General features: G+C 37.6%; 1 protein-coding gene across 8 annotated transcripts in view; it reads right to left on the reverse strand.

The window, feature by feature from the left end:
* NALCN (sodium leak channel, non-selective) overlaps positions 1-27156 on the reverse strand; it is a 223564-nt gene that overhangs the window by 34651 nt on the left and 161757 nt on the right. For all 8 annotated transcript variants that reach the window (XM_017816712.1, XM_017816709.1, XM_017816710.1 and 5 more), the window contains 3 exons: positions 26570-26706; positions 24552-24693; positions 10136-10209 (listed from right to left, as the gene is read on the reverse strand). In XM_017816712.1, the coding sequence (XP_017672201.1) occupies positions 10136-10209; positions 24552-24693; positions 26570-26706 (353 nt within the window). The remainder of the gene's footprint in view (positions 1-10135; positions 10210-24551; positions 24694-26569; positions 26707-27156) is intronic.

The following is a 27156-nucleotide window of genomic DNA, read 5'->3' on the forward strand; positions in this document are numbered from 1 at the left end:
CTTTGAGTGTTCTAAATAACTGGAACCATATATGGTATGAAATGAAAAGCTGCACGTTGCTGATATCCTGCAAATGAAATGTCTGCTCTCTGTGAATGCATTCAACTTGCAGCATTTTGCTGTGTGGGTTTTCTCACTTGTTTGCTCACAGTTCATTTTGTTTTGGCAAACACATTTTACATTTTACACATTTTGGCAGAGATTAGTATTTGTTGGCTAGTAAGTGTGCTACAGCTAAACAGAGCATGCATATCTTTATCTTGATGGCTACAATGGAATTGATTTGCTTAAGAAAAAGAGATGTTTCCACTGAAATAGCTCACACAAATATTCTGATGCCTGAGAGATGGAATTTCAACACTGGAAACATATTTTAACATTCCGGGAATGCTTCAATTTTAAGTTTATACTGTGCAATCCTTACTGCTCATTTTGCGTTATGCAACCATCCAGAGAAACACAAGACCCAACTGGTAATATTGCATACTTTTTATTGAATAGAATCTCCTTTTTTAAAAAAAAAAAGATTAAAAAAATTATACACCATTTGAGTAACCACTCAATTTGCCAGTCTGCTGTAGGGCTTAGATAAATGCTGGAATGAGCATGCTTGAATGCAAAAGGTGTACATGGCATGTTCTTTCCCCACTGTGACTTTGTTTTTCACCCTTCTGTGTTTTTTTCTCCTTCTTTTGGATATAAACACATAAATGATAGAAGTATGAATCCAAAGTGAGATCTGGAACAAAAACAAGAAGCTTAGAATGCTTATCAGTGTCATCACTGCCAGTCAGATTACCATGCTAGAAAAAAATACATTGTGCTACACTTGTTATAAAAAGCATTAGGTTATACTACACTGAACTGAAGCATCATGACATTTAAGAAAATTACTACATGTCTTATAAAACACAGCTCATCTTAGGCAAATCATGAACATTTTAATGCCAATGGATTTTAAGCATTATATTGTGGAGGATGATACCATATAACACTGTCAGAAAACAACAGAGATGTCTGAATACCTGTGCAATTTTTGACTAAAAAAAGAAAAAAGCAAAAAATTATTTCCTAAAAATGGATTATATCTAAATCCATTAAAATGACAGTTCAGTTTTTCCTAGGGGAGACAATGAAAAGTTCTGTATAGAGGGTTCTCGCTGTGACAAAGAGATTAACTTATCTTTTTTTTTCCCCTGTAAATATTAATTATTGTGCTTTGCTTTTAACAGCTAGAAATTATTTTCTTGACATCAAAAAGTGACTTGCACATAAACTTTCCATATTCTTGTACACAATTACTTGAATATCAAGTTACATAAACTCTTAGTGTTCACAATAAAAGAGATTTTAAATGCTCAAACAATAAATTCTTTACCTGACTAATGAACAAGATGGCTTATTTTATTATTAATTGTATAATACAATAGACTTAGCCCATATTCTATGGGCATACTATGGCAGAATGGGCATGCATAAAGAGTAACTAACACCTGTAGAAAGACTTAGTATTGTTTATGATCTGTAAATTAGATTACTAAATCCATATTTAGAATTTACATCCATTGCCTTATTTTCAATACCTCTGGAAGCCCTGCAGCTCCTACTGAAGTGAACAGAGAAATAATGAAATGCCAGTTGTATAGCAGAGAGATCAGAAATTTTTATCAAGTAATTGCAAAGAAATTTTTTTGTATTTCCAGAGAAAAAGATGCTGTCCTGAAAAGGCCATGGCTCCTTTTGACAGTCTCTCTCTGAGCATTCTCCACTTCATGGGAATGATTGCCTTAATCTTCCTTGTATTTCCAGATACTTTGTTATACTTTCTTATACTTCTGACTCAAAATCTGGATATTTTTCAGTTGCTTAGACACCTAGATCTTTGGGACTTCTGAAAAAGAAGGCAAGTGCCATGAAGTTTTCAGAATGGTTGCCAATTTAAAAGTCTGCAGTAGGATTTGCGTTCTCATTGCAGACATACACTTATGTACTCAGTCTCAGTGCCTCCATGTGATCCGTGTGTCCAGGCTTCCCTCATAACCAACAGAGATGTAGGACTCAATTAAATTGGTTGTACAGAGGTGTCCAGCACCACCTGCCATGCCTTGGGAGTATCTTGCCTTGCTTCCAGCTGCTGCTCCATCAGGGTACAAGGTACAATAGTCCTACAAATCCTATTTTCAAGAGGATGTCTTTGACATCCTCTGGCATCTCATACAGTATTGTATGTCCCTATGTGGACAACTTCACTGAATGCTTGGTCAATTAATCTAATTAATTATGTTCTGAAAGTATTAAAGTAACCATAAAGTGGGCATCTAAAGACAAAGCAGTCAGTTAAAGATCTCACTGGGCTCCACTATTTTATTGCAGAACTTGGAACAGAGTCCAGCAGCTGCCAACTACATGCTCCAAATCTTCCTTGAAAAGCGCAAATACAATAAAATATCCTGAAAGAGAAAATGCAATTTGGTAGGTTATTAGAAAGCAGATGAAGATTACACAGAACAATATACTACTGGGATACCACATAGTTTGTGCCACATAGTTTGTATTACCTGTAACCTGTTAGGAGGTCCAAACTTCTGAAGTTCTTCAAACTATTTCCTGCTTCGGGATCCCTGAAAAATAAGTAGTGAACAGAGTGTTCAAGCAACATTCTTTGACCTAATATTAAATGTTAAATGTTTTGATCAATACTTTAAAATACTATACCTTTAATCAGTATTCCGAGGTCTCTTGCAGAGGGTATGCATATGGCTCATGCTTGGACTTCTTAGTCAGGCATCCTTTCTGCAACAAGTGTTTACTCATCTTTTATTCCAGTATAACACCAATTTGGGTTTTTTCTTCGTTATTTGAATGAGTGAGTACTTATGTAGTAACTGTAGCAACTGCATAAATCACTGTATGCTTTTGTTCTTGTTCTCTCTGAAACGTGCTCAAACTGAAGTCTTAGCAGTGTGGTACCCTGCAGTACAACACTCAGTTATCATCCTCATTCAGCACTGTTTCCACTCTCTATGACTCTCTAACCTTACTAAATCTTTCTCTGCTCTCATTATAATTCCAACTAACTTGGAATATATGGTTGAGTGTGCCAATTTAAGATTTATGGGGAATCCACCTGATAGATGTTGTAGTGTTTCTTTCATTTATAAATTTAATTCAATAAGGCACTTTTTGAATAGCAAGCAAAATGCACATTTTCACCATAGCTATACTACTGTTCTTTTTTTTTTAAGAAATATGAATTTGGCTGGTGAAATAAAATGGATTATTAATGCAACTTGTATAATCTATGATTTTTCTTTTCCATGTTTTTTCTTGTTTCCTTCCATATGCCTCTAAAGAAAAACCAGTCACATCTTTAGTGTCTGCTCAGCCAGATGAGCTATGGTAGCAGACTTTCTTCTTTAGCATTTTTTTACTCTGATTGCCATTCTCGCCTTGCTGTTTCAGCTTCTCCTCTCACAGATATTAGTATAATAACAATTTGTATTGGATTGTAGAAGAATTAATAAAAGCAATATAGAAGAAGAAACCTCAAGTGACCATCCAGTCTAACACCTCTTTCAAAATGGGATCAACAATAGCTACATTATTTGGGGATAATGTTTGTCTATCTTCTTTTTCCATACCTGCAGTGTTGGAGACTCCATAGCCCAATAACTCTACTTCACAACTGTGCTTTGCACTGATCCATAACATGGTGGTCAGTCGGCACAACCCCCATGGAACAGAGTAACTTCTGACCAATGGATATGTGCATTCCAGAATTTCCTTTTTTTGTCTTTGAATTAGGTAGGTGAAATCCAATCATGCCATATGCTTGTAGATATTGAGGAAGGTGGACTAAGTCTGGATTTTGTGCCTGACAACAACTAACATCAAATTATTTGGAACATTTGTTCTGAGAAATGCATGGTATCAAACCCTCAAAGTTATGAAGAAAGAAATCTTACTCTTAAGAGAGAAAACATAAAATATATGCCAAGAAATTTGTTGCAAATGATTCAGAACTAAGTCACTTATTTAATGCAGGCAAATTTCTAATAAAGAATAGTGTGTCTTCTATGATCATAGAATCATAGAATCATTTAGGCTGGAAATGATATTAAAGATCAAGTCCAACTGTTAACCCAGTATTGCCAAGTCCACCACTAAAGCATGGCCCTAAGTGTCTTTTAAATACCTCCAGAGATGGCGACTCAACCACTTCCCTGGGCAGCCTATTACAGTGCTTGACCACCCTTTCCATGAAGACTTTTTTCCTAACATCCAGTCTAAACCTCCCCTGGTGCAACTTGAGGCCATTTCCTTTTGTCCAGTCACTTGTTGCCTGGTATAAGAGACTGAACCCCACTTCAGTACAATGTTCTGGTAGTTGTAGAGAATGATAAGGTCTCCTCTCGCCCTCCTTTTCTCCAGCCGAAACATCCCTAGTTCCCTCAGCTGCTCCTCATAAGATTTGTGCCCCAGAGCCTTCACCAGCTCTGCTGTCCTTTTCTGGACATGCTCCAGCACCTCAATGTCTTTCTTGTCATGAGGGGGCTAAAGCTGAACACAGGTTTCAAGGTGTGGCCTCACCAGTGCTGAGTACAGGGGGACAATCACTTCCCTGATCCTTCTGGCCACACTACTTCTCATACAATCCAGGATGCCATTGGCTTTTTGTCTGCCTGGACACAATGCTGGCTGTCAACCAGCACCCCTATGTCCTTTTCTGCTGGCAGCTTTCCAGCCACTCTGCCCCCAAACTGTAGCACTGCACGGGGTTGTTGTGACCCAAGTGCAGGACCCAGCACTTTGTCTTATGGAACTGTTGCCCTCAGCCCATCAATCCATCCTATCCATATCTCTCCACTGAGCCTTCCTGCCTTCCGGCAGATCAACACTCCTGCCCAAGTTGGTGTCATCAGTAAACTTACTGAGGTTGCACTTGATCCTCTTATCCAGGTTATTGATAAAGATATTGAACAAGGCTGGCCCCAATACTGAGCCCTGGGGAACACCACCGCTGACCAGCTGCCAGCTGGATGTAACTGTTCACCATCACTCTCTGTGACCCCCCTCTGACCAAATTCCTGTGATAAACTAATGAAAATGTTTGCTCAGTCTCTTGTGAAAGGTGTTTATACATTAGTGTTCAGAGAGATTTTATTCAGAGTTAAACTTTATAACTTTCCTAGAAGCACAGAGAACCTTGTTTCTTGCTCATTCAGAACCACCCCCCCCACACTGTATTTTGCAGAAATACTCGTAGGAACAAAGTCTAATTAACTTCTAGCGTATTAGCTGTGCTGGTTTAAAGGTAAACCGGTGGGGAAATGAACTCAACTCAAAAGAGAGATTATAAATCAGAATAATAATTTAATAATATAATACAATAAATACGATTATACAGACAAACAGTTGTTTTTAACCCACAAAACCCAAACATATAACCCACCACCCTGGGGCATGAACAAAGTGGTGTTCATTGGGCCCCCTGAGTCCAAAGCAAAAGGAGAGGGAAAAAACCTGTTGGTGAGAGTGCTGTTGCAGTCTGGTCAAGAGTGGTGATTGCAGTGCAGTCGAGAGTGATGGTTGCAGTCTGGTTGAGAGTGGTGGTCTGCAGTCTTCCTCTGGATCCCATGAGGGATTAAAAAAGTCCCAAGACTCCAAGATTATATATTCTCCAGTTCAGGCAGGAATGCCCAGTACCTCCCTCAGGGCGGGGAGTTCCACAATGGGTGTGAGGACAGGAGCATCCTCCTATCTCACAGGCCTCTTAAGACCCAGTTTATAGCCTGAGGAGTCAGGCTGTACTCTGGGCAGATGGTGTAAATGGTCTATTGATGACAGTTCCTGGAAATGGCATGGAAGGCTATAGAATACACAGATTTGGGTTACACCCATACAGTGATGAACTGGTCCCAGGTGTTCTAACTAGGACATTAGCAAACTAGTAGAATGGAATACTTAATTCAAGCAATTCTTTCTCTCCCTCCTTCCCCCCACCCCTAATGCACTCATGGTAGTCTCAGTTTCAAACATAAGATAAATGCACTTCACTCAATTAGGTGTTCGTGAAACTTAAGATTCCACTTAATCATGAGTTATGTTATTCCCTCAGGCCCAGGAAACACATCAGGTAAACCTTATCTAGAACAGTGAAAATCCATTGCACACCCTTAGCATCAGTTTGCAGTTTGACTATAGCATCAGCTGTAATGAAAAGCAAATAAAAAGCTGCCCATTTAAAAAAAAATGTTGGTTTCCCAAACTGTCACAATACATAGTTTTATACATTTGTGTTGAGGAGTCTCTTTCCCTGGAGATATTCAAAAGGCATCTGGACATGGTCCTGGGCAACTGGCTGTTGTGACTCTGCTTGAACAGGGAGGTTGGACCACATGACCTCCAGAGGTCCCTTCCAATCTCAAACATTCTCTGATTCTTTGAAGCACAGTTTAATAGACAACAGAATAAGGTTTTGCAACGCTGAGACTTTAATTATATTTTGGACTTCGTGAGACTAATTTTAATTTACTCAGTTTCCCCACCATTCTGTACTGTTTATAACTTATCCTCAGCACTGGAGAGAATGGACTGATTTATACACAATGTTTTGACTGGACCTACTCCACTCTGTCTGCTTCAGAAAGCCAGTGAGACTCGAGGACTAGACTAAAGGACTAGACCTCATTCTTATATAATGATCCTTCAAGGAATGAGGGTCACAAGAACCACAGACACAGAACTTGCTTTTAAGAGGAAAAGCAGTGCTCACAGCAAGCTACAGTGAGACAAAAGTGTGAATCACTGAAGATATGCAGGAGGAATTAAATTTGCTAGAAGTGGTTATTGCTGCGGAGGGAAACGTATCATAATTTTCAGAAAGGAATGGAGCTGTTTGCAATTCAGAGGCACTACTAAATGGGACTTTGTTCTAAAAAAGTTGTTCTAACTGTCTATACTCTAACCTTGTTTCATTTTCCAACAGTGGAGTCCCTGCCTCAGAATGGATTTATATGAACAGTTAAGCCCCTCGATGCTCTGACACTGGCAGAGCAAAGATGCAAACCATTGGTAAAAGTACTCAGGACAGTAGTTACTACATCCTTAACTTGGTTCCCATGCCTAATTGCACAAAGACCTCAAGGAAGCCAGGGGAAGATTAGTTTCAAAACAAGGATGTTCAGAAACTAGGTAGTTCGCCTGGAGTGCAGCAAGAAAGCTTCAGGAGAAGAGACCGAAGACCTGCATTTTGCTGCATAATGTAACACTAGATGAGGAGCTGAGACACCTAGGATTGAATTTATGAACTGTCTCTCTGTGTGGTCAGGGCTATTCATGTCCTTCTTCCTCTTCTTGGGGGAGAAGTCAAACTGCAATTCATCATACAAAGGGAAAAACAAGGTTTGCATAGAGAAAGATGCATAAGAGAGACACAGAGGTATCTTTGTGTAATGCATAGTACAGTTGGTTATATTGAAACATTCACAATTTGACTAAAATATAAATTGACAAGGTTTAAAAAATAGAGGGGAAAAGGTCAGAGGTGGACTTAAGCTAGAACAGACTTAAAATTCTCTTTCAGTGCAGCAATTTTGTCAAGCTGAAGTTTCCCATGGGCGGTTTTACTGTGTAGAGGCATTGCTTTAGATAAATGCTCCTTAATTCAGGTAGACAAAAATTAAGAAGATGCTAGAAGCAATCTTTTCTGAAGGGACATCCTGATTTATCTCTTATTGTTCTTGGCATAAATGCCATTTGTTCTTTTCTCAGATACTCTGAATAGCTGAGAGTCACCTAATTTTATAAAGGGGTTTATGTAATTTAAACTACAGCAAAAATGAGAAAAAGTCTTGAGGGTTTGAATTTTCCTGTGTTACTTAAACTGAATCTAAAATTTCAGATGTAAATCTTATCACTTCCTCTGTTTGTAAAACTCACCTGCATCAACAGTGGCAACACTGTCAACATGGAGACACTGTCAGTGCTTAGGACCAGTCAGACCCTCACTGGTAATGCTCTCTATCAGCATGCCCACCAGATATGCCATGAACACAGTTTTTTTATGCTGAAACAGATGCGTTGTAAATGTCATAGATCAGAGCTTATTTAACAATTTTGAGGCAAACCCAAGGAACAATAAACACTATTTGTTCCTTTTTCTCAGGAGGAGAATAAGACTGCTTCTTTGTAAATGACTTACAAGCATCCCAAGAAAGTATTAGAGGGCATGTGATCCCATGTTTTTCTTACTTCACACAAGTTCCCCCCTTTCTCTGTGTTTCTCAAAGTTCATTGCTGATGAACCAGGAAATAGAGGAGAAAGAGCAGTAAATGCAGATTAAATTAATAGATTAAATAGATTAATTAAAAATAAAATAATAGATTAGTAAATGAAAACTTTCTTCTTCTTCCTCAGAAACTTTTCTTCAGAGGAATTTGGGTGAATTGATGAGAAGTCCTTCTAGACACAAGACTTTGGCAGAAGTCATGATCTGTAGGACCAAGTGGAATTCAGTAGGATTGAAACTGGAAGGACTGATTTCTGATCCTGTCCCGGTATGTCTGAGAAATTAGTGAAATCCAAACAATGGTTTGCTTAGATTCTCCTCCCATTCTGTTTCAGATTTATCCTGAAAAGGGGAAAAATCTATGCTGATGGGAGAATTCACCAGAATTCTTAATTTCAATTTTGCAGAACTTAATTTTTTTTCTTCTGTCTAAGAAAGAATGGAGCCCCTACAGATGTAATTAAAAAAAATTAAATATATAAAAGTAGGATATTTTCTTCGTCTACATTTTTTTCTCTGTGGTATAGTATAAGAAACACATCAAAAAACTTGACATTTGTGTAACCCTGGAGATGTCAATAGCATTTCACAGTTCTCGTATAACACAGAATTTCATTAAAAATGTTTTACTGAAATGATGCCAGGATGCTTGTATCTAAAACCATATTTTTAAAAGTTTTTTGATTAATCTATCTGTAACAGTTATGTCTGTAAAATCAAGGTACAATCCCATAACTGAAAAAAATGCTTACAAATAGAGCTCTGAGATTTGTTAAAATTGAATACTTATAGTACTGCATTTACATTTATGAACAATATCTTTACACTGAAAATTCGTTTGAATTAGTAATTTTATGTTTTCATTACATGGATTTAAAGACAGAAAAAGTTTCACATTAATTGCTATAGTTCTCCCTGTTCTGTATTCTGATAGAGCATTAAAAAGAACCAATACTTCTCAAATGGCATGGATTCAAGAAACTTCATAATTCAGAAATCACACTGAACTTCTAGTTCACTGCTCCTCACAAAACACTGCCTTACTTAATCTATACTTTTCAGCAAAGTTATTCCTGTTTATACTGTGTGCTTACCTGGGACCTCTCATTGACAATACTCTGGAGATGCATCTGCTTTGTTGAGAATTTAAATATAAAAAGAATGATCTATTAAGTGTTAGCATTGCTAATGCACCTTATACCAAGAACAGCCATTTTAATGTAAAACCAACAGTAGCATGAAAAACTGCAGCATGGTGTTACCTATATGATAACTTCAGAAATGGGCCTTGGAGACTCAGACTGGCATTATTCACTTATGGAACTGAGTACTTACTTGATATAGAATACCAAAAGGAGTGATCATCATTAAAACATTCAGGAAATCCTTCTACAGAAGTCACAGTTCTGAAATCTTCTTTATCCATTTGGTACTTGGAATATCATTGGCTGTAGTCTATGCTTTCTAGTGTGCAATCCCTGTGAACATTTATGTGCATCTACTTGCCAGATCCAGGCTAGAATTCTTTAGGCAAAATAACATCACTTATGAAAGGGCATGTTTTAGTTAATTTAGAAGGAAGAAACGAAATGAGCTGAAACATGATCTTTCTGCGTGACACAGAATTCAAATACATACCAAAGAAGAACAACCTCTCTCTTATTGCTGTTTAAACATGTAATATAGGCAGAGAAAAGAGCAATTTATTTTTGACAATGAATGCAATAGATGTACTACAAAGGGATACACTATTAATACCATACATCCAGTAACATTTGTGAAAAACAAGGTTATGAGAAATCAGACGACAGTCAAAACAATACCAAATCACATCTGACTCTTACCTTAGAATTTTATTGATTGCCGTCTCTTTTTCCAGAAGATTTCTTGCTCTGATGCTGAAAACAGATTTACGGAGCTATAAAATTAAGAAAAAGACAGCGTACTTTTTAATTGTCATAAAATATAGCATGTATGTGACAAACCAATGAAACATTATGATGTTGAGTGCATGTAAAATTAAAGACATAAGGTTCTCTATGATAAAGCTATTTTTCACAGTCTGCATCATGGGTGTTCTTTCCCAGGAAAAGGATGGCAGAAAACCTAAAAATGTTTACACAGAGCAAATTCCTTGAGGAATATCTAAGATCCTAGCCTTATCTTGCAGCTTTTGGCCTCTTTACCCCAATCCTGAGGTAGTTCTGTGTAGAAAGAAGCAGAAAGTTTTGTTGACTAGCACAAATGTTATTTCCTTTATTACACATTTCTTCTCCAGTTGGCCAAGTCATGCCTTTTTGCTACTCATTCTCCACTTTGGATTTTGACTAGGCTGGATTGTACTCTGGAGATGCCTTGACTATACAAAAGAGCCAGCTAACAAAGCTTAGATATATAATTTAAGTGCATAGAACTAGATAAGATGAAAGTAGGCCCCCTTTTTCCCCCACAGATGTAGAGCAAAAAAGTGTGGTGAGCAAAACGTGCTTGTGCTTGCCTCTGGTCATGAACAGTGTTTCGGGCATATTCTTGTGAACAGGACTTCCTGAATGGGAAATGAAAGGACTGAGATACATGACAAAACAAGCATGCACTTACTAAGCAAGTGATTAACAAATATGGCAACTCAAGGAACAAATAACAGCTGAAGAATTTAGGTCAGGAATTACACCTGTGATGAACAGAAAGCCCGTGGCACCTTGTAAGACTTAAATCTGTCAACTGTTTGGAGATTGTTATTGTGAAGAAAATGGTTGAGAGAGATTTGGAAACTCCTAGCAATGTTTGCCCTGTTTTTGATCAATCTGAAATGGAATCTTTAAGCACATTACTTTAAATCTTCTTTACATGTTTCTAAAACACTACCTCCAGCCATTTGACAAATAATTTTTCTAGAACTTCTCTCAAGACTTGGATTGACTCTGAGTCACAGTTAGATATCTTACTTTGAAGAGAAACAGAAGCCTAGAAAATACCTAAACTTTTAAATTGTACCGGCTGTACTTAATTAAATGGCTACTGCTTTTAACCCACACCTGCAAGCTACAATCTCATTCCTACCCTTTGTCTTCTCAAGCATGGCCCCTTTAACCTTTTTCATGCTCTAACCCATCTCTGTACAGCCTGTGGAAGTAAGAACACAGATTATTTGAAAACACCCCTATTTTGAGAATCTGTGGCTTCCTTAAAAAACCTGCAACTTGAAAACTGAAAATACTTGAGAAGGTAGTTTGGAAAATAAGGTATTGGATTTTCAATTAAGATTAAAAAATTAGTAATAGGCTTGTTGAATGTAAACAAAAAATGATTCCATTCCCTGGATATGGTTCCCATAAATATAAATTGAAAATCAATGTATGAGATATACCTGTTGAGGAATATATTTAGTGCAGGTAGCTCAGTGTGAAGCTGCAGATTGAGCTCTGTCTGGGTGATGAGAGCCCAAGGCAAGACGCTGTGAACTGTTGACCCTTTGCCTAACAAGGGCACAGGGACCTGTGGCCCATCCAGGGGACCAGACACTCAGCGACATAGCAGGAGCTGATGACCCCCAGACTTTTCTGTTCTTAGACTGTTAGGGTATAAGCGCCCAGGGGTCCCTTTGTTGAGGATTCCTCCTCAGAGACACCAGCACAAGCTGTTATTTTGTTATTTAGTTATTACACCATCATTAAATTATTTTAAGGATCTGTATGTCTGAGACTCTGCTACGGGAAACCTGGGGTCGAGGTGGTCAGGAAACCTGGTCTGACTGTGAGTGTGGGGGGTGTAGCTGTGAAGGGGCCTCGGTCCCAGCTCAGATGGTGCCACAGTCTGACTGCCAGAGTGGTTCCTGGATGGTCAGACAGGCAAGTTTCCTTAACATACCATTATAATAAATATTGTGTAGGCATAAATATTTCATATACTGGAACATACTTGTCTAGGTTTTAACTCATTTGCAGTATCTCAACACAGGTTTAGTGGATTTATAAGCAAGGTACTTTATTATGGATTTAGATATAACTAACAGTGCTGAAAGCACTAGCAACTCTTTCACATATTTTTTTTCTTCTAATGTCAGTGAAATTAATGTCAGTGGAATCCCATAAAACTGTTTTTGCCCACTTGAGGATTGCAGAAAGAAGCCTCCAAACCACAGGAGTATCTATTTTACAAGATGCTACATAATAATTCTTTTAGGGCTCAACTAGGAACATCAAACTTATGAGAATAAGAAAAGTGGAAAACCAGCAGTTTTGTTTCAGTTGCTTTTTCCTGTTATAAATAATTGCTTTAGAATAATTGCAATTACAATAAATATCAGAGAAAAAATATGTGCTGCCTACTAATGTGTTATGTCCATTTATTTCTAATAAAAATTCTTGTTAACATCTTAGAAATCAAAAAGATTTTAAAAAGAGGAAGCATTAATTTCCTTCCCAATTTCCAGTTTTTGCTCATCTGATTTTGGCCAAAAAGCTGAGGCAAACACATTTTCCTGAAATTGTCTACAGGTCCCTATCTGGCATAGGCCACTTTTCAGTGTATAAAGTAGGTGACAAAACACCTTGGCATTAAAGCTTGTGGCCCAAGCAAGGTTGTCAGCAAGGGAACATGTCCTAGGAGAGCAGAAGTGAGGGGTCTACATATTTTCAGACTCCAAAAGGATGTTGAGCACTTGAACTGATTCACTTAGTGCTTCCCCAAGCCAAGCATTAAAACAGTTAGTGCCAGCAAGGAAAAAAGAACACCTCAAGAAAAGGTGCTGTCAGGTCTAGGGCAAGGGCTACTTACATACTATCAGGAACTGCCGAACCCGCCCTCTAGGTAGCAAGACTAACAAAGAAGGAAACAGTGGTGTATGTTTTGCATAAAAGCATAGCACTAAATCTCTTTCATGCCTCAGCTGGAAATGGCTTGACTCCCTTTTTCTGTTTTCTTCAATGAACAAGCTTAGCTGTCTGCTGGAGATGTGCAAGAATAGTGTCGCACTCTGGTATGTGGCCGCCACATAGCCAGAGGTGCATAATCCACAGAGCCAGAGAGATGAAGAGAAGCAATAGGAAGGAGCCCGTGTCTGGAGACACTGAGATAGGAAAGAAAAGACTGGGTTCTAGTTCATACACCCAAAGCTGTTCATGAATTTTATTCAGTGATGCTTGAACAAATAATCACAGAATCACAGAATACGCTGAGTTGGAAGGGACCCACAAGGATCATTGACTCCAACTCCTGGCCCTTCTCAGGACAGCCCCAAGAATCACACCACGTGCCTGAGAGCATTTTCCAAATGCTTCTTGAACTCTGTCAGGCTCGGTGCTGTGACCACTTCACTGGGAAGTCTGTTCCAGTGCCCAGTCATCCTCAGGGTGAAAAACCTTTCCCTAATATCCAACCTAAACCTCCCCTGACACAACTTCAGGCCATTCTCTCAGGTCCTGTCACTGGTCACCAGAAAGAAGAGATCAGTGCCTTCCCCTCCTCTTCCTCTCATGAGGAAGTTCTAGACTGCAATGAGATCTCCCCTCAGTCTGCTCTTCTCCAGGCTGAACAGACCAAGTGACCGCAGCTGGTACTCATACGGCTTCCTCTCTATGCCTAAGAAGTCATGAGAATGGAGAAAGGGATCAGAACACAGGGTGTTACACCATGTTATTTGGGCAGAGTACATTTACTTTTGCTGCACTTTTTTTCACAACTAGCTGTGAAATTTGCACCCAAAGCACCCCAAGGACATCCTTGGGCACCAATCTTGGTCCATACCTAATGGACTGTGGCTTAGGTGAAGTTTTGAAGGTTTGTAACCATCCTGTTTGCCTTATGATTTTTGAAGCTAATGGTCCTCATTTCTCTTTAGGATTTAGGAGCCCTTCCTTCAGCAGAACCCTGGTGAATTTATCTTGAGCAGCAATACAAGACAATATTTTTAGCACAACTGATCCATTTCTCATATTTAAAGGAGTCAGCAGTCAGTCAAATAGCAACACATATGTCAATATTCATGCTGAAGAAAATCAAACAATACTATAGATTTTTAAAATATGTATCCTTACTTCTATATTAGATAAATAAACTAAACTGTTCCCCATTTAATTTTCCAAATTTGCATAGCACACCAGGCAAGTGCAATGGAACTGTACAAATGGAAAATGTGGACGATGATCAGTATTTTGTTTAATAATGTCTAGATGCCACATGCTGGTGTAGAATGAGGCTGGCAATTAAAACTTGTGATACCTGCCGAGTTCTTGAATTTTACAGAGGAAATTATGAGCAGTGTTAATGTATAAAAGACATTACTCAATCAGATGATGTGGAATTAAATAAATACAGTACACTCTGCTGAGGTTATTTTAGGGATATCTGTTTAGCCTGCTGGGTTTTTTTATTACAGACTGTGCTGCACTGCGAGGACACCCTCAGTGTATCTTTATTAGCCTTTCTTTCTTTCTTTCTTTACGTACTTCTTTATGTAACCTATAAGTACACTCAGTGCAGAAATAACAGTGCCATACAGCTTTCTGCTATAGAGCATTATTTTTTAGCATATGACACTGTCCTGAAATCACCTAACAGCATCTGATTACTTTTAGATATGTTTTCAGCAACACATTTTAAAGAACTCTTGCAGGTTACTTTAAACTGTAAGGAATCACTGTGGCAGGTCAGCAAATTACCAGTAGTATTTCCTGGATGAAAGGTGTTAGATGGAAAGTATGTGCTTCTATGAAACCATGAATAAAGTTCATGTCTTGGTTCCCACACTCCTTTATTTGCACACACATGCCCGTAGATAGAGGATTAGGAAATCTGCAGGTAGTGCTTCTCTTCCACAAGTGCTGGCACCCTTCTCTGCTGCTGACTTTCAGGCACAAAAAATTACTCAGTCAAGTCAGTGTGAACTTGGTCTGAACACTACACCCTATGAAATCCCATTTGTCAACAAGGACAAAGCAATAAACCACAGTAAGTGTTGTAAAAAGAGCTAAATCACAGAACATTGTTGCTCTGCAAGTGCCACCCACTGCTTTGAAAAGGTACTGCAGATATTTTCAATAATAGTTTTTATTTACTATCATGTTTAAAAAATCCAGGCTTTCTACCCTGGAATAAGAAGATCCTTGTCATAAGATTAAAAGCAAAGCAACACAGGAACCTCTGTGAAGTGTCAGGCAATGACTGCGGACCAGTCCTACAACCTAGATGTACTGACTGGCACAGCACTGCTGACTTCAGAGCAATCTATCCCAATTTATACCAGCTAAGTTTTAAAGTTTTAAAGTTTTGAGAAATGCTATCCATTGTCAAGGTTTTGATGTATTTTTCTAGCAAGATGTTTGCACTGCACAAACCCCAGCAAACACTACATAAAGCAATTATTTTCAAATTGAACTTGCTAAAGAATTGTATGCTATCAACAGGTAAAATCTGTGGTGATGTAGTGTATCATTTTTGTATCAGACTACTTCAGAGTTGATAGAAGAGACAAGCGTTGGTGGGTGTTCTGCAATACACAGTGAGACAAGGTCATAAGTAAATAACGAGATAGAAATACCTGAAATGTTTGCTTGACAATGGGAAAAAAAAAAAGCAGTGCATGTAATATATTTTTCTAAGTCAGTTTCTTAAGTGCTATATGAAAATTAGGAATTTTAGCTTAGTGCTGTTGATAGTAATCTTTTATAGGCAACTACAGGATCATACAGGAATAGTCTACTGTGCCATGCCAGAAATTCCAAGCAAGGAAAAAAAATCATCCAAAGCTTCTGTTTCAAATTGTGATTTGTTGTATGTCAATAGATGGTTTATGCAGACTTGCAGAATGAACAGATTGTTAGGTATTATAACGTTATTTAAATATGTACAGCTTCTAGGGAAAATATGAAGAGTCAGTACAATAAGCAATATATCAGAATGACTTTTAAGAAAAAGCAAGGAAATATTTGGTAAGAATCAATTCAAAGATTTAGCATTCCATTAAATATAGGATATTCTGTGCCCACAGGATTTTGCTGTGTAGCTTCTCAAATGCAAATAGTATTATGTGTTCAACAACATTCTGCCTATGCATCTTTGGTTTGAAGAGACCGGACTCTTTCGAAATGAATGTGACAAAAGACACATGAAGAATGACAGAAGGGCAGACTGCAAGTTTTTGGTAGATGCCTAAGAAAATGTTCACAAGAATTTAAGCAGGTTAAGTGACTAAATCCTATAGGTAGTGTGGAATTTCTTAAGCTCTTTTGAAAACTTCGGTTAATGCCTACAGAATCATAAAGGATGCAATTACAAGGGGTGTCTAGAGATCATCTAAGCCATTTCCCTCTCTCAAAGTAGAACTAACTATTTTCTGTTGGACTGTGAAAATCTGACCCTTTGTGAGGTTGTCCTATAAAAGAAACAGGCTTACTAAACAGTCAAGAAAGTGGTCTAGCTTTAGGTAAGTGCCACAAGGACTCAAAGGCTGTCCCTTTGGATCAGATGTCTAGAATGAGAAGTGGGCATAATCTCCTTAAATCTTGGGAGTCATTGACCTGAAATAGCCTTAATTCATTTTCTAGACCTTGATTGCTGCCTCTCTCTTAAGGAAAGCAATGTTCTTCTAATTAGCTGACTACTGGTCTGGAAAATCTACATGTCCTTTCATAACCAAGAACCTTTTTCAATTAAGTCTGAAAATGTGGACAAGGATAATATTAGCATACTCATAAAACCTCCAAAGACTTAAAGAGGATGATAACAGTCCATCTCAGACACATCTCAGGGGAGCAGCTCTGGGGAGGGAGAAGAATCCCTCTCTTTTATGTCTTGTAATAATATGCTTGGGTTTTTTTCCCTTTAGTATACTTGAGTTTTTAACTTTCAGAGGTTTAATGGTAGATTTTTCACAAAAAAATAGATTGTTTTGGCTTGGAAGGGACCTTTAAATGTCATCTAGTCCAATCCTCCTGCCATGAGCAGCAACATCGTCGACTAGATCAGGTTGCTCAGAGACCCATTCAACCTGACAATGAATGTTTTCAAGGATGGGGAAATCACCACTTCTCTGGGCAACCTGTTCCAGTGTTTTACCACTGTCATAATAAAAAATTTCCTCTTTATATCTGGTATGAATCTACCCTCATTTAGTTTAAAATCATTAACCCTTGTCCTACTGCTACGGGCCCTTGTAAAAAAAAGTCTGTCCTCATCTTATAAGCCCCCTTTACTGAAAAGCTGCTGTAAAGTTTCCCCAGAATCTTCTCCAGGATGAAAACCCCTGACTCTTTCAGCTTGTTCTCATAGGAGAGGCAATCCATCCCTCTGCTTATTTTGGCAAATGCAATCTTGTTTTCTGTCTTTATTGAATGCAGAAGCCAGGGAGACCCCGTGAAAAGCTAGTAAAGAAGGCTGGATAGATTACTTATGGCAGCCAACAGCAGGGTGGAACTGAGGACTCCTGGCCAGGCTGACAAGGGGTTTTCATTTATTCTGCTGGGTGCACAGTGATGGAGGAGAAGGCTTCATTCCACATCTAGAGCTAAGGATCTTGAGGCTCTAGGGAAGAAGGGACTGTCAGGCTGGGCTGGACTGGGAATGGAAGATATGGACAGGGATTTTCAAGCAGGAAGTAAGGAAGAACATTACTCCAGGTTGTACAAGCACATGCGTATAATTCTGTTCACTAGAAAGAAGCAATCATGACTAGGTTTGTTAACCAGTTCTTGTGAATGAGTTCTGTGAATCGGTGATAGAGACTGAAGGGCCTGGAGACGGAGATCTGGATTCCTTGGTAGAAGTGGGGAAAGGGAGAGTTCAAGGCTCAAAGAGAAGGGCTTTCCTGTAACCCAGTTCCTCATTGCCTCTCCCTTCACTCCTAACTAATGCGTGCTCTTCTCTGTTAAAATACAGCAGGACTAAAAATTCTGCCATGTCTGTATTTTGATTGATTGAAGGAAATGGAGAAATATGATCATCCCTTTGTATATAAATGCATCTTCACAGCCTTTGTATCAAACACTTTAAATATTTTAGTGTAAAACTGATGAAGTAGAAAGCAAATGCCAGAAAGAAGTGCTGAGTTATGGCTCTTTTTGAAAATGGAAAAGTATCAAGTCCCCTGCCTCCTTTCTCTCAGAATATAATTGAAAATTGGCACTTTTCAAGGTAGAATTTTGAACATACTATTTAAAGGCAAGAGTGACAAAGCAATTTAAAATCATCAGAAGTCAGAGACAGACCATAACAAGAACAGAGTCTTGTTACTATTGCAATTGTGTCTTCTCTGCTCTGAAGGCAAACATAGTCAGAGAAGTAAAACATTACCAGCACAAATGTATATTTGGTAAAATGCTTAATGAGAAGGAAATCTATAAATCGGTTATTTAGACATGGGGACATTGTTACAGATCCATTTTATCTGAAAAGAAACAAAATCCTTAAAAATGCAAAACAGACAAAGAGGTCACCTGATTTTTAGTAAACCTGAAACATAATTGCATTCACATATATTAACTTCATTAGAAAGATCTGATGAGAACTGATGTGGGATAACAATCTTTTAATATCATGACTGTAATGAGCAAGAAAATGCTGGATCCATAGGCCATTATTGTTCCAGCAGGTAGATTGTTTTAATGACTTTTCTGAATGTTACAACAAGATAGATTTTGGCATTATCCTGTGAATGACATAAATAGATAAGACTTGATGGACTTGGCCATGTTTATTTAACAAGTGGTATATGGAAACTGAAATAGTAGGACAGAGTTCTGCTCAGATACTCAGTAAATTAAGAAAAAGCTTGAATGATTTTTGTTGATACTTATGAACAAAGTCCTGCAAGAATTACTTCTGAAAAAAAGGTAGTATTCAGTAGTATTTAAAAATAAATAATGCTTTCTACTTGGAGTTCATGTGCAATTACAATTTATTAGTTTCTGTTATATTCAAAATGAATGTGATAAAATTATTCTTTCAAATTACTTAGAGAAAAGAATAATCAGGAACGCAGCAGAATGCTATTGTACTTTTTGTGCCAAAATTCTGCTTTGCACAATAGAATGCCCAAAATAAAGTTCAGAGAAGTTGATTAACTAGGGACATAAGTTTTTTACAATAAGAAATAGAAATTCTGGAAATTATAATTTATGAATAAATACTCTACCCTTGGTTCTTTTCTAAGAAGGAAAAAATACAAATAAGTTATATGAGTATGTCTTCACACCTGATGGTTTTCTGAAAGATGTCTTGGAACGTCCTGTCTTTCATACTAAAAGCCATGTTTTAAAAAAGCCGAAAGGCTATTTCAGCTTTTACAGTTAGAAATACTTTCTGCAAAGAAAAGTAGAAGCTGAGCACAGATAAGGAAAAAATCAGGACAGAACAAATTTCCAGATTAAACAATGTCTTATTAGGATTAGGTGGCATGTCTCAGCAGCTCACAAATGAAGTATCTATGATGATAACCAAACACGCATTAAACGAAGTATCCAGCATGAGGTCTGCCTCTTAATATTCAGAATCCTCCAAGGTAATGGCTCTGGTTACCTCTGAGATCAGCTCTCACTTCCTGATCATGACCTCCCATCACACAGGTACATTCTGCTGTAAGCAGGAAATCAGTGGAAGAGGCATATAGCATGGGAGGTCAAGCTTTCCCAGGAGCTAGACCTTAATGATGCATCTGGCTCCCACAGGAAAAAAGGAATGGCTATGTGATAGTTTTCACCCTAGGCCTTCCTGGAGACCAGTTTGCAACCAGGAAGGAACTAGGGTAGTGACTTAGGAAGTATTCCATGCTATTCCTTTACGTAACACAACACATAAAAAGGCGCAGATAAGAGAGTTCGCTCTCTTCTCCCTTCCAGTGGCTGAAGACGACAGGTCCCTCTTGCAGACAGTTTTTGCTTGTATAGGCCAAAGCCTGCCTGCTCCAACCTGCCATTATCTCCAGTCTCTCCGGGAGGCATGGGGGAAGTTGGCTGTTGCCTTGCACAGCTCTGCTGTCCTGCTCAGGGAAGTATTTAATTCGTTTTCATATTTATTCATCAGCTCTCTGTTAACAGGTGTATGTAGGAGATATTTGTTGTTAGGTTTCTTTTTATCCCTGTTTCCCCCTCCCTTTTCCCTTTTTCCGCCTCGGGAGCTCCCTGTTGTGGATAATATATTCAAATTGTATATATATAATTGTAAATATATATAGTTTTGATAGAATCCTGTTTCGTTCAAACTTCTTTCAGTTTTTTTTCCTGTGGTTCGTTTTTTTTCTTCCCTCTCTGGGAAGCAGGCCCTGTTGTCAAGTTTTGGAGACTTGTCAGGAAGCCAGTTCAAAACTTGCACAGGCTGTTAACTTCAATGTTTGCAAAACTAAAACCAAAACTCATACATGTGAAAGAAATCAGAAAGGAAACAAGATGACAAATAGGAAAGAAAAGAGAAATTATGTTTGTTACTATGCAATTACTCTTACAAATGGAGAAATAAGGGAGCTGGTTTGCTTATATTCCTCCAGTTAAATGGGAGATGCTCAAAGTCTGAACTATAAAATACATGTATATATCAAAGGCTCTTCTACTTTCTTTTGTAATTCAATCTTGCTGTGCTACTGCTGTAAACATGTACATGGGTTATCTGTACATATTGAGCCATAGGCATTTTCAAAGTTTGTCTCATGAGCCTCTCAGTTTTGACTTTTAATTTAACAGTCATGTACTATGTTTTGTGGCCAAAGATAAGTAACAAGTTCAGAAGTGTCCTTCTCGCAATAATTTTCTGCAAGGCTTCCTAAAAGTTGTATGTCTCTTAGGAAAGCACTCTGAAGTGTCTCTGTGCCCCTCTGATTCTACTCTTGAATTTAAGAAGGCAAGGCAAATGCTCTACAGCCAACTCAGATGTATTTTACTGGACACCTTATTTGTTGTAAATCTCAGGGTTCGTTTAGTTCTTCGTTCCCTGAAAGTTGCTGCAACTATCCCTCAGTCTCTTGTGAAAGTCACCACAGGGAGACATCCTTATCTTCTGCCAACTTGCTTTCTTCTCATCCACCCACTCACACTAAAATTATATGTTTCCATACTTCATCCAGTTCTTCTGTACAGAATTAACTGAAATATTGGTTATCTAAGGAAATTCACAGCATACTGTGAATAATTTTCAGTTAATGGCCTGCAGACCATATCAGGACAAACTAGATCAGCACACAGTGGAGGAGGTCTGTGGCAAGATCAATGAGTTTAAGAAAATTTGCTCTGCAGGACCTCAAGTGCAGAGCAAAAAATGATCATCCTGCATTTCCAGCAGTGTTAAGTTCAGAGAACCCCAGAGAACCCCAGTTTTACACACAAAATGTTACAGATAATATTAAATAACTCAAACAAAGCATTGGGCTAAGCTGCCTATCAAGCATCTGTATCTGAGAGAGCCCAGGTGTAGCCAACACTGGAGGCAGAAGCACTGTACAATTTGTATATACACATCCACTCAGACAACACATACTGAGAGTGAACTCTTAGGGGATGTATAAAGGGAAAAGGCATTTAGGTATCTATAGGTGATTTCTTATGTTAGTGTTTGGTTAGCTTATTACATTCATAATAGTTTAAAAATTTTAAAGTTAGAAAAAGTGCTGGAACTCACAGACTGGACTAGAAAAAGAGGAGTACAACAAAGAAATCTGTTTTCCAAAGCTGTTCTTTTGATTTGGCATAGATGAATATAATTTTAAACTGATTGTAGTCATGGTTACAGTAATATACACAACTATATATTTTTTCAATTTTTTGAGAAGGTAAAATACCTTAAAAAAAGAAGAAAGAATTCAATGAAAATCTCCTCACCTTTTACAACTTAAAACAACTTTTAAAGGAGGTGGATAGTTATAATACTGAAAAAAACTCACTACATCCATTATATAAGAGAACATATATAAGATCTGCTCTATTGATCATCACAAATTATGGATCAGATTGATTCTGAACACAAAAACAACACTATATATATATATATATATACATACATATATATATAGTGGCAGGTTTTTAGAGAAAGGAAGAAAAGAATGTTGCTGAAATGGAAATAAGGGAAAAATAAAGGAATGTATGGATTAAGTACTTCCTATCCCTTCAGCAGGTGTCGAACATAGAAACACTGACTTAAGTCCAGGGGCAACTCAAGAATTAGCCACAGTTCAGGCATTACAAAGGAAGAAGAGTCCAATCTGCTAGCAGGATCTTACCTTTTGATTCCACATTTTTTTTCATCAACTACAATGGAAAAAAGATGTGAAAAGTCTCTGAAGCTATCCTCCTGCTATCAGGAGCAGTGAAAATGCATCCTACTAGGCATTGAGATTAGTAAAATGTTTTGTTGGGTTTCTTTTTCTACGAAGAAAAGTAAAGTATGTATGTAAAGTTTATACTCAAGCAAACCAATCATTCCAAGCATGTTTTAAGGATATTTTTAACAAAATTTGTTCATAAAAAAGTGAGGTTGCCTTGGCAACTGTAACTATAGAAAGGCAGAGTAATTACTTTCACAAATCCTTCCTAGTACTTTCTCCTCTTAATAGGGATGTGTAAATACCTTGTTTTAAGCTACATTTACCTGAAATATTACTCATCATTGTTTCTGTCCTTGAGGCATGAGAATCCTAAAGTATGTGCTTAAAGCAGGTTGAATAGTACAAAACCAATTTCCAAATGCTTACTTCAATTAAAAAATGAAAGTCAGATCATGCATATCTGCTCTTGAAGTGAATATTTGAAAAGAATCCAACATTCTGTTTTCATATTGCAAGATCTCACTGAATAAACAGTACCATGTATTCAACTGTCTTCAAACATAAAAACAGTTCACTTTTGTGAACAGCAGGAATAAGGAATTAAGCTGCAACTTAAAATACCTAAACTATACTCATGTAAACAGATCTACTGCATTATTGCACCGCTCTGTGTTGCACACTATTGACTTACCTGTGTGTCTGAAACAACTTTGTTCATCTCTTCATTACATGGTAAAAATGTATTTTGATTTCCCTGACATAGTATTTGAGCTACATTATCAGTGACGTTTAGCATAGTTCTACTAACCCCTAGGCTTGTCATTTAATAACTTATCCAATTTTGATTCTGTGCTTGTTAAAACAGATGATGTCCATTTATGCTTGATTCCTTCCTATGGCCTTCCTGGACTGATTTTGCCACAGACCTCCCTCTCAGGCCATGCTGTTCAGCTTTGGCTTACTGATGCCATAGAATACATCAGCCACAGGAACGTCTTCTTGCACCAAACTAGGGAAGGCAATTAACAGTAGCTTGAAAATTGTCTATTTTCATTCATTATCAGAAGAGTAATCTTTTCTCCAGGTCTGCTTCCTGCCTTTATGAATGCTGTTCTGAGTTATGGTTGCAAACCACACTCTAGGAAAGCCAGTTATAATGTGTAACTGCAACACATAGACTCTTTTCTTGTATGCGATTCTGTAACTTAAAACGTATCTAAAAAACACAGCACCCTGTAATAATACTGAAAGTACTTTTATCTGTTCAAATGTCACTAAGTTGCACAATACTACAAGTGATCAAGGACAGATTTCACTCTAGATGCCACTAGAAATCAGGGAAGCCAATACCTTCCAGGATGCACATGAAATTTTTTTTCTGCTCCTGTAGTTTTGTAAGGTGTCAGAAGTCACATACATTTAGTTACGCTGCATCATCATCATCATTGTCATCATTCTGAGCAGTTTTGGTATTTTTCAAATCCAGCCATCCATGTCAGTCTGACTGGGAGACTAGCAGCATTTAGAAAAATGGGTATCAAATATGTGTTCAGCACCTGTTTTCTAGTGATTCCCAGGCTTAGGTTAATGTCCTCTAAATAATTAGAATAATTATTAAATTTTTACTCATCTTCAATGATTACACAGAGACATTGCTTCAATGAAGTGTGTTTTCAATGTTGTAATAGTATTGAGGCACTCAAAAATTATATTCAGAAACTTTAATTGTCCACTAGCTTCTCAGTGATTAACAGCAAAACTACTTCAAAAAATAGCTTCAGAAGATGCATGCATTAAATAAAATAATGTATCAAATCTTGAATTTTGAATTCAAAGGAGATGGGAAAATTTAACAGACATATCTATGATGTCTGTTGTAGGCTAAATTAAATATAGCCCTTTAACCTGTGTTCAATCATCCTAGCTTGTATTTATCTTTTATGTAGCTATGAATAATCTGAAGTCTTTCCCCACAATACTCAAGGAAAGACATACACTGCCCTGTACTCCTGATTTACCTTTTGATCAATATATTTGTTTTCTTCAATTGCCGATCTTTTAGAGTGGTCGCACGAGGAAGAAGATGCTGAAGGAAGTCTTCGCAGCAAACAGCTGGTATCTTGTTGCTGACGATCAATAAACTGCTTCATAAAACTTTCCCTTGTGAACAAAGAAGATATTGATGCATTAAAACCCCAGGAAGAGTTAATATTTGGTTTTCCTTATGATGTCACAACCCACTAGTGCTTAGATGGATAAACTTCCGAGAAAAAGTTGTACTGGACTATAGATTTATAAATGAACAGAGTGCCAGAACAACTGATAATACTTCATTTATTAAAGAAATCCACAAGTGAATTGAGAGGTAGGTCATTTGTGTGTAGATTCAAGGAAAATAATTATATTGCTTTTATTATTTATTTATTTACCAATATAAATGCTAAGTATTTCAAGTGCCTTTTGCAGTTTTCAGCTCTTTTGAGCTCATTAAACAGCAAGTTGTTACTTGACTGTAAATCAAATTCTGATATAACCCAAAGGAAACATAGTCTCTGTGTGAAATTCTTTCTTGAAGATTTCAAACAACATCTGTTCATATAACTGCTTTGAATGCCAGCATTAGGGCACTTCAGCAATTCTGTGCCTCACATATGTCATGTTTAAAATGCAGAAGCATTTCTGTTTACAACAAATGTACATTCATTTTGCTGTATTTTAAGTTCAGTAGAGTTGCCTCTTTTCAGTGTAAACTGACTATGTCAAAACTAATTTTGCTCTGGAGAGATATTTCTATATGGTGCAATAACTTCAGATTTAAAGATATGATTTGCTAGTGCTACTTTGAAGTCTGTTTCAGTAGTTAGTATGATTACGAGTTAGTATAGAGTACGTTAGGGAAAACAAAGCTAGAAAGAAATACCCAAAAAAGACTAAGACTAGTAGAAGAATGCCCTCCATATATAAACAAAGAGTACTTTGATACTAAAAGCAAAATATCTGTGATTGCTTCCTTGAGGTTTCGAAGGTGTTTTTCCTGACTCTTCCTCTCATTCAGCTAAGATACTATAAACAGGACAAACCAGTTGCCTTAGCTTTCTTGTGACTTTAATCAAAACAAATGTAATCTCAGGAGACTCAGAACAATGGCAGCAATCTTTTATATCATCCTTTCTCCCAGCATGTAATTATTGAGGATTTTAGAATGGGCATGGCCAGAGGACCTGTTTAGCCAGCCTGTGCTGTTTCAACAAACTTTGCAGCCTGTATATGCTAGAGCAGTCCTTTATGTAAGCTTTTTTTGACTTCAAGCAAAAATAATTGTACTGTAACTGAATGGTTTGGGTTGGAAGGGAGCTTAAAGATCACCTTGTTCCACCCCCCTGCCATGGGCAGGGACACCTTCCACTAGACCAGGTTGCTCAGAGCACCATTAAACCTGGCCTTCAACACTTCCAAGGATGGGGCATCCACAACTTCTCTGGGCAAACTGTTCTAGCGCCTCCCCACCCTCACAGTAAAAGAATGATCTAATAGATAACTGAGGGTCTGATCCTTTGTTAAGGTGAGTCTTATAGGAAAGTGATAACTATGCAGATACAAAGAAGGGATGAGGTCATCACAGAGGAACTGGTATTGGATGGTCTATGGTATCCCCTCTAATATTTGCGGCCAATTCACCCTATCTCTAAAAACCTACTAGTTGTTCTAAAAACCAACTGCTAGTTGTTCATGTGAGCCAAGAATCTAAAATCCAAATGGGAGCCGAGAAACAACACACTTTTCAATTATATTGTACTTGTGTCAGTTTTGGTCAATCTAGCTGCTTGTTGTCAGGAGTGCTAGGATTTTTTCTCCCCAAACGTAAAAAAAGGTAAACCCAAAATGTCACATCTTTTGAATGCCTATGTTAATTCTATTTAATTTCTGATTTTCTGAACTATCTGCCTAACCCACAAGAAAAAAATGTTAAATATTTTGGGTGGTATGTGGCCCCAGAAAAGTTTACAGCATAGTAGCAAAGGAAATATTTCAATACCTTATTTTTGGAACTGTGAAATCTGAAGGAAGCTTGGAGATTTTCACCATTTGTGGCCTGTTTGGAAATTTTTCAAAGATGCGTAGACGCAATGGAAGCTTCTCCTTTGTGTCTGCATTAGCTTCACTTTGCTTTAGCTGAAAACAGGGAAATAAAACAAATGATATAAAGAGAAATTTTACTCCATAATATACCACTCTTATTTTTCAGAATCCAAATAATAATGGCAATCATTTTAAGAAACAGAAGATGGCAGCAAAGATCTGTGGAGGGTAAATTTGATACATGAGTTTTTTGGTCTTCTTGTGCTGGAAAAAGACAAATACATAACAATACCATGCTTTTAACTGAAAGACACAAAATGTGAGGATTGTAAATAATTTTAATTTTAAAATACAAAGCATATTAGTGTCCTATTCAATATGCTTATTTCTACATTTTCTTCACAGATCCCTAACACTTTATCAAGCAAATAAACACGCATGATCTTTTCTTATTAGGCATATCTTTTTGTATACGCTGACAGCTCTTTGATATTCAAGGACAACACAGCACTTTAAAAGGCAGAAATTTTAAAGGAATCCAGC

The sequence above is a fragment of the Lepidothrix coronata genome, unplaced genomic scaffold, assembly GCF_001604755.1.
Source record: "Lepidothrix coronata isolate B3197 unplaced genomic scaffold, Lepidothrix_coronata-1.0 Scaffold57, whole genome shotgun sequence".
Lineage (NCBI taxonomy): Eukaryota > Metazoa > Chordata > Aves > Passeriformes > Pipridae > Lepidothrix > Lepidothrix coronata.